Here is a 12,858-nt window from a genome sequence, read left to right on the forward strand (position 1 = left end):
TGTCTACACATTATAATCTAGGCACTTGCAAAGATACTTTTTGGCATCCATCTCCTGACATGACATTATTGGTTCTGATGAACCATTGCTCTTGTCTGTTACAGCATATCCTTTAACAAGGAACAGGGTTTAAATGAAGCTGTATTTTCCCAATCTACAGGATACTGGAAAATTATTACTCCACTAAAAAGGTCACAAGTATACTGTTGACAGGCGTGGATCATTAGTTTTTGATCTTTGGTTTATGTGGTTTATGAAATAAATCTGGGAGTGACCAAAAAATCTGAAGAGAAAATGAGACCATGGAGGAGAAGGTAAAGCAGATGGAGAAATCCAGATCTGACTGTCCTCCCTGCCTCCCTTGCTCTCTGCTCTTCTCTATCACTCCTTTCCCTCCCTCCCTCTCGCAGGTTTGACCAGTACGAGTCATTCGACTCGCGCACTTCCGCTCTCGCCTCCTCCCGAGATCTCTACAGATCTGGCAGTGGTAGCTATGGTTACGGTGATGGCCGTGGAGACAACATGCTGTTGGGTCAGCGTGGAGGCTCTGGCTTCGGAGGGGGAATGGGGCTAGGTGGAGGAGGAGGCTTCGATAGCCCCTCCTCTTCCTATGGAGTCGCTAAAATGCGACAGAATATGAGAGACTCCTTCACCGGTGGCCAGGGAGGAGGTTCTGGAGGTGGAGGATGGGCTGGAGCGGGCCGACGTTCCCCCAGAAGGGGCGGAAGTGCTGGGGGTCGAGGAACTGGAGGAGGAGGGTTTGGAGGCCGCAGATCCGACCCCACTCCATTAGGAGGAGGTGGGCGAGGGAGCGGTGGTGGCGGCAGCCAGTCCCACCGTGGCCACTCTCCAGGAGGTGGTAGAGGCAAGCTCCCATCCCTCCTGTCCAACCGCATGTACCCTGAGAGTGGGGGTTTCCATCAGGGTTCCAATCAAGGGCCTCACGACTTTCCTGGGAGGCATTTTGGCGGGGGCCCACGGGCCGGCCGTCAGCGAGGCCGCAAGAGACCTCTCAACAAAGTAAGTACCTCCAGCCAAGAACCACCTCAGATACTGGGCGAAAGATAAAGCCCTTTCTGGTTCCACCCTTTTTGTATCCTTAGCCAACTGGCAAGTCAGTCTCACCTGCTAAAGGAGATTGAATCAGATAATCCATTTAACAAATTGATTGACACCCAATCTCTGCCTGTTCCCCTTATTTTATGTGATCAGCAACTCTGATCAAACCTGCCCCATTTAAGGCAAATGGCACCACTTCCTGCCCCGTTTCATTAGACACACATGGTGGTGTTAAAGAATTGAAATCTGTGGGGTTTGCTTTACTTTTTCCTGACATCAGACCTGGGATGATACACCTAATGCTGCTAATACAGTAAAGCCCCTTTTCAGTTGGGCTGATTTTTTTTCTTTTTAAATTATGTTTTATATAATTGTGTAAAAATGTATTAGAATATATATTAATACCATGATTGTTTTCCCTTTACCTACAGAGTTTATTTTTGTTAACCTTCACAGCTAAAATGTTTTAAACAAAATTTGGGCATGTGATTGCCTCAGATTTTTCTGGAATTTCAGATTTTCCAACCTGAGTGTGATCTGTATGAACTGTGCAGATCCACCCTTCTTCTCCACTCTCAAGTTGTAACTCCTCACTTGACCCCACCCCCACCCACCCACCCAAACATCACAGAGAGGAGCTGCAACCTAAGAGTTGGTGGGAGGGACAGACCTGCGATTCATGTGGGTCACATTGTCAGGCTGAAAAATCCAGACTTCCAGAACAATCACATGCCAGACAATGTTTTATTGTTTTACATAATTTTACTGAGTCATATTTTGATGTTGAAAAACATCAAAATCTAACATTGACATTTTTTGTTGTTTTCATCGTGTCAAATAAGACCTGAGATTGTTGAATCCACAAGGGTAAATCTAAATAAACGAACTAAGCACTGAATTGACAAATAATTTAAGACAACAAATAACTGATTTACCATTAAATCAGCTCTTAAACTTGAAAGAAATTATGATTGGACCTTTAGTGATATTGACTGATTGGAAATTTCTATCATATTTATGCTCAGCCCTAATTTCAGACAGTTAATTGTATTATATTTGTCAACAAGTGTATCTGTGAATGAAAGTGGATTGTTGTTGACTGTAGCAGGTGAAGCCACAGCGTGATGTCCAGAAGAAGAGGAAGCAGACACTCAGTGGAACTGATGAACCAGAGTCAAAGATGAATAAGACAGAGGCTGCTGGCAGCGATGCTACTCAAGGTACTTTACAGAACAAATTCATGGTGGACTCGACATGAACAACATTGGTACTTGACCCATGCTGATGCAAATATTTTCCATTTCCACAGAAGAAGCAGAAAAAAATGGTCATGAGAGTGAAGCAAACACTGCTGCTACAGTGAGTAAAGCTTGAGATATTGGGCCCAATTACTAATGCTTTGCACTGGTGAAAATTCTCTTTTTGCATTTAAAACAAACTGTTGGAATTTACTGAAGAAGTAGAGTTGGCACTGCAACGAAATGGACACAGAGTGCAAAATTTGAAGAAGTATTTAAACAGAACGTCAAGGCAGATAACATTCCCAAGAAGACAGGGTTAATAAACTGTGTTGTCAGGTTTTTAGTAGAATACCTGCGGGTGATGACGATAATGGTAAATGGATTTTTCACTTTCTCACAGGAAACAAAATCTACTGCAGATGAAGATCAAGGTAAGTGTTGTCTGTCTGATGCTGTGTTTCTATAGAATTGTCAGGTGATCAGTAAATCTAACCTGCAAATTATGCACATTTCCATCTCTTTCATTGTTTACATAAACTTTTTTTAATGCTGCACTTCAAAAAACACAAAATATTTAATAGAAATGCAGCTCATGTCTGCTGCGTGTCTTGTACAATTAAGGCTCATTTATGCTCGCTTTACTTATGTAAATAGGTTAATCTGTTTCTACCGTTGTCATGCGTCACTGCCTTCATACTTCCATGCATCCTGTACATTGGAATGAGTGTTTCTCAATCCACAGAGGGCGCTGCCCTTAATTATCATACTGGCTGAATACCACGAAGAAGAGGAAAGTTTTTTTGAGAAGAAGAAAGTCAATACTAACAAACATGGCGACGATGACAAAGGATGTTTTACTAATGTGGATACTAATGTTAATATTGAGAACAGCAGTTGTCATAAATGTCGGTGGTTTTTCACAAACTCACACAGTCCCTCTTTGAAAGCCGCCATTTATAGAAATTATTCTGTTCAAATCTCAACACTGCCTCCACTTTTCCTGGTGGTACTGCTCTGTTGCGTCCTTCCGGGTACACATCCGCAAGCTCCTGGAAAACAAATAGGATTCTGCACGTAATGTTCGCGGGGGCGGACAGCACGCTCCATCCGTATCCATCTGCGTCTTTAACGTAGAGCATAAATGAGCCCTTACACTCTTACGAAAATGTACCAGCATTTTTAAAGTAATCTTAAGTTTTCATGATTAGCTGAGCCAAAGCAGGACAACGGTTCGCAGGCGAAGAAAAAGCCACAGGGCAAACAGAACACACCCCAAGGTCAGGACAAGCACCCAAAAATGAGGAAGAGGAGGGGCTTCCTGGAAAGGTAAGAAGTCTTATCTAATATTCCTACTCTGTTGTGTCGGTAGATTTTCACTTATCCAGCTCATGGTAACCCTAAATCAAGGGTCACTAACCCTGGTCCTCGAGCTACTATCCTGCATGTTTTAGATGCATCCCTCTTCCAACACAGGGAAACATCTAAAACATGCAGGATAGTAGCTCTCGAGGACCAGGGTTGGGGACCCCTGCCCTAAATGATGTAGTAAAATAAGCCACAAACTAAAGACTTAGTATGTAAAAATGTGAGACTCTGAAATCCTACTTGTTTTTCTACTGCTTATACCTTGTTTCTCTATATTCTTGATTGTATCTTTTAACCTTTTATACTTATACTCTGACAGACCTCTGAATAAGAATCTCTATGTACCCAAACATGTGTACAAATGGCAAATAAACTATCTCTTAAATCCATACACAATCAAAATTTTTGGTCATATCAACAACACTAACTTTGATTCAACCACTTTGGACCAACTCTGACTTCTATTTTCTCATTTTTATTTATTCAGCATTTACTCTTCATTGAATGTAGTTGTGTTGAACTGTGTACACTCACTACAAGATGAAAAGTGAATCAAAGATGGATGTTGTTACTGTAAAATTTTACTTCTGGCTCTAAGGGAAAACTTTTCAGGTGTTTGGGTTTTGGTAATGATTTGCAGTTATATAACCTGTAATTTTGCTAAGAATTGTTTACTTCTCAACTGAACTTTTTCATCTCATTGCAGCTTTTTCATCTGGGATTTTATTAATTCATTTACCTGGTTAAGACTGTAATTGTCCATTTTTTTCCTTCTCTTAGGGTGATGTTTGCCTGCTCTGTGTGCAAGTTTCGTTCTTTCTACAAAGAGGACATGGAAGCTCACCTCGAGAGTCGCTTCCACAAAGACCACTTTAAGTTCCTCTCAAGTCAACTGTCCAAACCCACTACAGACTTCTTACAGGTGACTGATACACTGCATCTCAAACACACATCATGCCCACAAAAGATTCTACTAAAAACAAACAATGATAGACAAGCGTTAATGTTACTATTAGCAGAAGAGTGTAACAGGTCAAGTCAATAGTTTTCGATGCTTCGTTTTAAAACAAGATTGCTATACCTTTTTTAAAAAGCATTTTACAGGAGAAGCTCTCTATCAGTTTGAGGCCATATTTTTAATGATGATAATCCTTTTAAAAAAGCAGTTTTCTGGGCTTTTTTTTTTTTTTTAGCAACTTACACCCTAGTTGTCTTAAAAGGAATGTTTGAAGTGTAGATTTGGATAGTATTTAGTACTTGAATTGTTCAGACCTACAGTTTGAGTAGTTATGTGCCCAAGTAAAATATGAGCACAAGTCATCTTAATAGGAATATCTAAACTGCATGTATATATATCACCAGAGTCATTTATTAATGGAATTAAATATTTGGTCATTAGGGGTACATAAAATACAGCTGGGTGTCTACAGTCAGTGCATTTAGAGTACAGAAGGAAAAAGTAGATTGTTTCTTTTGTCAGTAATATCTGGCCTGTATATTCATTCTTGTATAGAACCTATATTCTATATAAAGCTATTCACATAATTAACATTTAAATCAAACCCCCTATTGCCTCCAGAAGGAAAATTTGAACATGTTTTAGATCTGTGCTTGTAACTAAGCAAACCTCTTGGTGTGTTTACAAGATGGACAATGGACAACTGCTGAATAGCCAGGAATATGTCGGCGAAAGTTGTTAAAGAACTTAAAAAAAAAACAAAAAAAAAAACACAAGGACACATAGTTTTGATTGATGCCCCATACCAAACACAGACCTCTCTTGAAAAACTTAAGTTCTTTGTTTAATTGAAAATGCATATACTTTTTAAAATTATTTTTTGTGTCTTTATGTTTATCTAAAACGATCTTTATTTATGAACAAAAAATGCCCATTGACACCATTAGCAGGTGCTATTGTATAATGAACTTGTGAAGCAGTTTGGTTGTTTGAGTTTGTTTTATGCATGTTTATATAGATAGAAAAGAACAAAGGAAAAATTGTGACTCATCTGTAATACTGAAAAAAGCTAGGCAAGGGCCTAAATATAGAAAGTTATTATTGAGCTGTTGAATATTCTTAATGCTTTGTTTTTATAGGAATATTTGCAGAACAAGTTTAAGAAGACGGAGCAGCGGGTTAGTCAGTTGGAAAACCACTCCTCTGCCATCTGCCAGGTTTACAAAGAGCAGGACCTCACCAGAGGTAAGGGCTGCTGTGTGTGGTTGTATGTATGTATGTGTCCATGTACGCTGGTTGACGCTCACTGGAGGTTTCCGTCTCCTCTCTGTGCAGATATTGGTATGGAGCACTTCATGAGGAAGGTGGAGGCAGCGCATTGTGCAGCATGTGACCTCTTCATCCCCATGCAGCCCCACCTTATACAGAAACACCTCAAGTCTCCTGACCATAACTACAATCGTAAGGTAAGGAGCTTTGTGGAAAACTACTTAACTCTTTCAATGCCATGGGCCGATTAAATCGGCTTTACGAATACAACCTTTAAAGTGCCACGGCCGATCAGATCGGCTTTGGAGAACACGCCATATTTGTGTACAAACAAACCATCCACCCCCATTTCTTTCTCACATTTCGATGACGTTCTTTCTGTGTCCCCCTTTTGAGACCAATCAGACGGGAATTTGAGGTCACGCGACCGAATAAATTATGCAAATTACGATCAATAATGAATCGGCTGCGTCCAGTGCGTTTTGAATCTAATCAGCAATCGGTCGGATGTTACCGAGCGGTTTTCTGCAGGATTCTTCAAATATTATAAAAACAACGCGAAATACTGAAAAACGGCCAAATTCTGTGGCACTTTTAAGGCTTATTAGCCCCTTAACTGTCTGGCACCGAAAGAGTTAAAATACTTTCCTACAGTCTGATTTTTTTTGGAAAAAATTAAAACCAAAAAAAATAAGGAACGGTTACACTAAGTGCTATGTAACACCTATGGCTTATGCTGGATCATATGAAAGAACGGCTGATATGATACAACTGGTGTGCGACTTGTGGCTTGTTTTATAGGGAATGATGGAGCAGTCCAAGAGGGCCAGTTTATCCGTTGCTCGTAGCATCCTCAACCACAAGCTCATTGGCAAGAAGCTGGAAAGCTACCTCAAGGTGTGTACAAATCATAAACTTGAACACATGTGGAGTTCTGTACCTGTACATCACATCAGTATAATTTGGAAATGAGAATAAGCATTAGAGGCAGATACTAAAAGGTGCCCTACCACACAAAACCATTTTTACTTGTATTTTTTGAAATATGTTCGGTCCATAGGTGTTTGTGTAATGTAGTGAATTTGAAAGTGAACCGCTGCCTCCTCTGTCTGCTATTGCCACTGAAAAGAAATAAGAGGAGAAATCGGATCAAGTAGAAAAGCTCGTCAGTGTGACGTGTTAATGCCTGAGCTCATTACTATTCATGAGCTTGCCCGGTGAGACCACACCCACAGAATTCATCCAGTTCAGTGACAGTTTTCATATACAGCACACTGGGGCACCGTAAAGGGGGGGTGGGGGGTGGGGGGGATACAGGTTAGAAGTTGTGAAAAGTCTGCGTAAGATCCGCCTTACGAGAGAGGTGTAGAAGCTGGGAGTCGGACGTTCAAATTAAGGTAAGTTTCAGTTTCGGTTTCCGCCAGTTCCTCTACTTGTTGTTCAGGGTAAAGGCTGCTGAAAAGCCAGGCTCTCATTGGCTAGCTGTTAGCCAATCAGAGTCAAGCAGATTTTCAGGTTGAATATTCATGAGAACTGGCGCAAATTGAGCTGAGTCTTCCAGCAGGCTTTCTATTCCACGTTAGAATGGCTTGAAACCTGGTAACAAAGGCTTTTTTTCCACAAAAAAATGTTAGTCCATGGTAGAACTTCCGACATTACCACAAAAGTAATGAAATACATGTGGCAGGGCACCTTTAAGTAATGATGATGCATTGCGGTGTTGACATCCTCACACTTTCTCAATAGATAGTATGCAAAATGTCAGTGGACAATATCAACACCTAAAATGTCCAGTGACAGACAATTTAACATACTATTAAGTATTTGATATGAGTGTGACCTGTAAATTATGCTACTAAGATTAATATAAACTTAAATATCTATGATTTATACATTCAGATTTTCCTCCACTCTTACTCTGACAGACTTAACTTTGAATGTTTGGTCATTCTATATAATGTGTACTGTGCAACCTTGTAATGCATCAATACACAGAGTTAAGGTACAGAATCCTTTGGCTGTAGAGGCTGTTTGTGGAGCAGATGCTGTGCACAATGTATCATTTTACCAGTTACACCCACAGCTTGCACACAGTGTAGGGTTCTGAAAGTCAAAACAGGTAAAACAATATGGGGAAGTTTCCTTTGGGGATTATCTTCTGTTTTTAGACCCATCACAATGCTGTAAAATACTGAGTTTTCCACAGTGTTTGTGTGTTTTAGAAACATTAACATCTGCAAACTACAGTTTTTAAAGCCAGCTGTAAAGTAAATGTAGTAGTAAATGTAAACAGTTCTCTGATGACTGAAGCACTTTGCATCTTTTTACTTTCAACTGTCATGGAGTCGGCTTTTTAAATTTCATTGCAGCTTTTTGGGGCACAAGGAGCAGGAAAGAAGAAATTATACAAACTCTCAAAACCAAATTGTCATTGAGCTCAAGTACTTTCCAGAATACCCTCAGTGTCTATATTACTAAAAAATACAGACTTACTGTGGGCTCTTTCATGTAAAAGTGCCACATCGTTTTTCGATGTGAGATGCATCACTTGGCTCGACCTTACATACCTATGGATCAATCCATCGTCAAGTGGTTGTTTATATCACAGGAATACTGTCTCTCAATCCTGCCAGAGGTTGTGTGTTCTAGTGGGAGGATTGGTGCACACCCTCTGTATTTGTGATGAAATGATCATTGTGGAAAGTCGGGTATTAAAGGAGTGATATTTTGTTGTTTTTAAATGGAATTATGCATTTTAAAACATTTCCCAGTGGTCTACATAAACTGTAAATGCTATGCTTGGGCCTGAATTCTTCATTAATTCAACTCCACAGGTCCATCTCCACCCTATTTCTGAGTAACAACACCAGAAATGTCGTTTTGAGCACTGTCCCTTTAAATGCAAATGTGCCACCTTACACCCCACCCCCTCCAGGTTGTTGACCTGCTGCTCTGTTGCATTCAGCCACTTGTGTTTAATATAACCAACAACTGAACATTTTAGGTGAAGTTTGGACATATTTTCAGTATGGACTACAACTGTTACTGCTGACAAACAATAATGGTGTACTCAGAGAAATGTTCATGGGAACTCTTGACTTTATATGTGCAAATGTTGTGACGTAAGTAGTTATAGAAGCAACAAATTAAGACGGAATTACAACGGGTTGTAGAAATTCACTCTATTTTTGCCAAAATTAATACAAAGATAGCTTTGCAGCACCTGGAGGGTTCAAATTCAAACTTTAACTGTTAGGGTCCAAATACAGAAATAAATGTACCAAAGACTAATAAAAGTGGGTTTAGCAAAATATGACCCCTTTAAACTGATTGTCCTCTGAACATGTCAGCTCATCTCACCTCTGCACAGTATATTTGTGTTTCCATTACATGACAGGAGAGACCACAGGTGACCAGCATCACCTTTGCCAAGGTCCCAGATGAGTTAAGGCAACACTTGACTTTATTGTAATCAAATGGGTCAATCCAGAATCGTGGCTTCATTACTTAGGTGTCATTATCTCACAATACAGGATGCCTGAAGTTAACAGGAAAACTCCAAAAGTAAAGCTCTATCTTAATCAACTGACCACAGATTCTTAGGTCTCAACAACAACAAAAAAAACTTAAAATAACTTTATTTCGAAGTTTATAAGTTGCACTTTGAGGTTTCCTTCTCCTATGTGTCAATCATCTGCAGTTGAAGATGAAACCACAATACATTTAAATGGCATCAGTACGATGAGCAGCCACACTGAAGGAGTTGTATACCTGCATTGGAAGGGGAGTATACAGGTGCCAAAACTGACCAAAGGTAAAAGTCTAACCTGATTGTGTGTTTGTCAGGGTGAGAACCCCTTCGCTGGTAACCAAGACGATCAGGATCCAGAGGACTCGATGGTGATGGACGTGTCTGAGATAGAGCTGAGCAGGGAGGGGGAGCAGAGCCAGGCCGAGGGGGCTCTGGAGAAGGAAGAGCAGCCGTCGGAAGGACAGACGGGTCAGGAGACGGCTGGGGCTGAGGCCGAGGCTGGGGCTGAGGCCGAGGCTGAGACTGAGACAGAGATCAAGACCCAAGAGGTGGAAGAGGAGGAGAAGATGGAGGAGGAGCTTGGAATGGAGGGAGAGAAGGAGGGGAACCACGAAGAGGAGGAAGGCTTTGAAGTTGGAGGAGAGGAGGATGAAGAGGAAGGATATTACGTGCATGATGAGATCTGCGAAGAGGGACTGCAGGGTGAAGAAGGGGAGGAAGAGGAGGTGGTGGAAGGAGTCGAGGCAGCAGAGGATGAAGACCAGAGCTGTGAGTGACGTTGACACCCTGAGTGTGACTTCCACGTCTGTTTGGACCAGTCACTCATTCCCATTCAGTTCATTTGACAGTCGGACTCACAAATATCCACAGTGCACGCCTGCGCCCCACTCTGCTCTGTCCTGTCCAAACTGTGTTTTGTTTTGGGTTTTTCTCGGTCAAAGAAAATGTTCTACATTCTGGAAAACTAGATTTTTAAGTGAGAATGAGCCCCAGGTTTGTGTTGATGGAAAAGGAATATGCGTTACTACTTCTTATACAACAGTATGTTTTTTTTGTGTTTTTAAGGATTAAACAAACACAATCCATCATGTCGACTTACAGAGTTGTAATAGAGTTGTGATGTGAAATAAATATCTGTACAGGTCTGGGCTAAATGTTCAGCTTAATGTCTGGTTGGATCTGACTCGCATCTAAGTCCCACATATACTGAACTCATGCATTTACCCAAGCGCTGAATGATTCCTTCTGTTTTTTTTTTTTATTTTGTGCCTTTTTGCTTTAATTATTCATTTAGATTAATTTGTTTAGAGTCATTTAATACTTAAGTATTGTAAATTGAGAGACCTTCTGTCATTTGTCAGTTTACACAACGCCATAGCATTCTGACTGATGCCATTACTGATGATGGTAAATGGATTATTTGCCTGTATTTTGGGAAAACCTGAAACATGATGGGTTATTCGCTCTACAGTTGTGTGAATCAGATCATTGTAGAATCGGTGTTGTGAGTGCTTATTGGCCATGTAACAGTTTTGTTTCATTCTAAATAAAAAAATAAAAGAATAATTTGTCCAGTTTTATTTGGTTTCATGTACACTTTTAATTTTATTGGTTAAAACCTAACATTTCTTCCTAAAATTACAGGACTGGGCATAACCACACTTTAAATCAAGTCAGTGCCAGATTTATTGATAGAAACCTGGGCCTTCTGGACTATCAAATGTAGAGTAGAGGCTCATGATACAATCATGGGCAGAAAAAAAAAACAGGTATCGATATCATCTGTTAGCTTCAATCACATCGAATACCTAAAAATATCTCATTATTGAACATTTCATAAAACTTATGTATAAGTAAATTTACCTCCACCAGGAGGTATTGTGATCACTTTGTGTGTTTGTTAGCAAGATAACTCAAAGTTATGGATGGATTTTCATAAAATTTTCAGGAAATGTTGGTACTGGCACAAGGAACAAATGATGAAATTTTGGTGGTGATCAGGGGGGCAGATCTGTCTTGGCGGAGGTCTGCATTCTCTGAGTGCTCTTCTAGTTGGAATTTGTTTTTTTTATTTTTGAGTGTGTAATCCCACATTAAATCTGATACCATGCCATCAGCTACTACCAGGGACAAGTTGAATCTTGATCTTCCAGTTGTGAACCAAATCCGTGATTCAGCCATATGTTTCATGTTGTAATCCTGTTCATTATGTGGCCCTCAGTTTACTTACATTAAATCAGTGAGAAAAGATGTTCCCCATCATGTAGATGCCATTACCACTGCTTACACCTCGAGGCTATTTGACAAATGTCACAATAGGAGCACAAGGAATTATTCTGCAATGAACAGTAATAATAAACCATAAACAGTGGTTAAACGTAGCACATTTTGCCTGAGCACCATCATCTGGATGGTTTTATTATCGCAAAATGTGAAGTTGTCTGGGATGTTATATATGTCCACAAGGTGGTGTTCCAACTCCCCGTGGTTCTAGCCTGTGACTCCTACACACACCTGAGATTTGTCACAAATACTGTATAAAATGTAAAGACTGAATTCTGAATTTGTAGAATTTAATCTTTGAAATGACAGATAAGAAAGAGTTACTAAGAATGAGAAAGTGAATACCAGTAGATTCAGAATGTTATTTATCCCTTGATGACCTTCAGCTAAACAAAACAAACAAAAAAAATAAATCTATAGCATAACCAGGGAGTATATTTTGAGTTTTCTTTTTATTTCTTTGAATTATTGTTTAAACACTTGTTTACTGGTGTAGATAAAGGGTTGTAAAGTCGGTTACATGTTGCCAAATAAATGTTATTTTTTCTTCAGGGTCCCTAAATGTTGCTGTCAGCCTAAACTGGAACTTTTTTTTTTTCTGTAGAAGTCTTGTAAAAAGTGTTGAGCCGGATGAAAGTACCATCTTTGCATTATTTTGACCACACAGATCAACACTGACAGCACTGATTTACAGGTAAATAAAACAACAACAACAACAAAAAACCCCACCAGAGTAAAATTAGTGAAACTTTACCAAATTTGAGTCACTAATAGACATATTCAGTCCAAATGCTGGTCAGCTGCAGTTTCACAGATAGTCTTGGGTCAAAATGTGAATTACTGAGAATTAATGAGAGAATGGGTTTTACTTCAAAATAATGTTTGTGTCAGAGCTACCAGATCTACTTCCAAACACTGTCTGCACATTACAGTGCCTTCACTTTACAGGTTCTTTATACTGTAACATTTATAAATCTATTGGATAAATGGACATAAACCAATACATGTGTGTATTAACACTTCATCATATAGAACACATCTGCTGACCAGCACCTTGGTCATTTGTTTTCAATTCTTATTATATTAAAAAAAAATGTGGATCAGTGTAATTATCTAAAAAAAAAAAAAGACAGGGAAAACTGTCGATAATC

The 12,858-nt window shown here is 39.7% G+C and overlaps 1 protein-coding gene across 1 annotated transcript in view; it reads left to right on the forward strand.

Moving 5' to 3' along the window:
* Positions 1-11,004, forward strand: part of akap8l (A kinase (PRKA) anchor protein 8-like) — a 15,988-nt gene extending 4,984 nt beyond the window's left edge. The window contains exons 4-13 of the mRNA XM_030136441.1: positions 411-1,020; positions 2,165-2,279; positions 2,369-2,418; positions 2,701-2,731; positions 3,509-3,626; positions 4,446-4,587; positions 5,763-5,868; positions 5,959-6,089; positions 6,694-6,789; positions 9,739-11,004. Coding sequence (XP_029992301.1) covers positions 411-1,020; positions 2,165-2,279; positions 2,369-2,418; positions 2,701-2,731; positions 3,509-3,626; positions 4,446-4,587; positions 5,763-5,868; positions 5,959-6,089; positions 6,694-6,789; positions 9,739-10,200 — 1,861 coding nt within the window. The 3' untranslated portion in view covers positions 10,201-11,004. The remainder of the gene's footprint in view (positions 1-410; positions 1,021-2,164; positions 2,280-2,368; positions 2,419-2,700; positions 2,732-3,508; positions 3,627-4,445; positions 4,588-5,762; positions 5,869-5,958; positions 6,090-6,693; positions 6,790-9,738) is intronic.
* The last annotated feature ends 1,854 nt before the right edge of the window (positions 11,005-12,858 follow it).

Source organism: Sphaeramia orbicularis, chromosome 1 (assembly GCF_902148855.1).
Source record: "Sphaeramia orbicularis chromosome 1, fSphaOr1.1, whole genome shotgun sequence".
NCBI lineage: Eukaryota > Metazoa > Chordata > Actinopteri > Kurtiformes > Apogonidae > Sphaeramia > Sphaeramia orbicularis.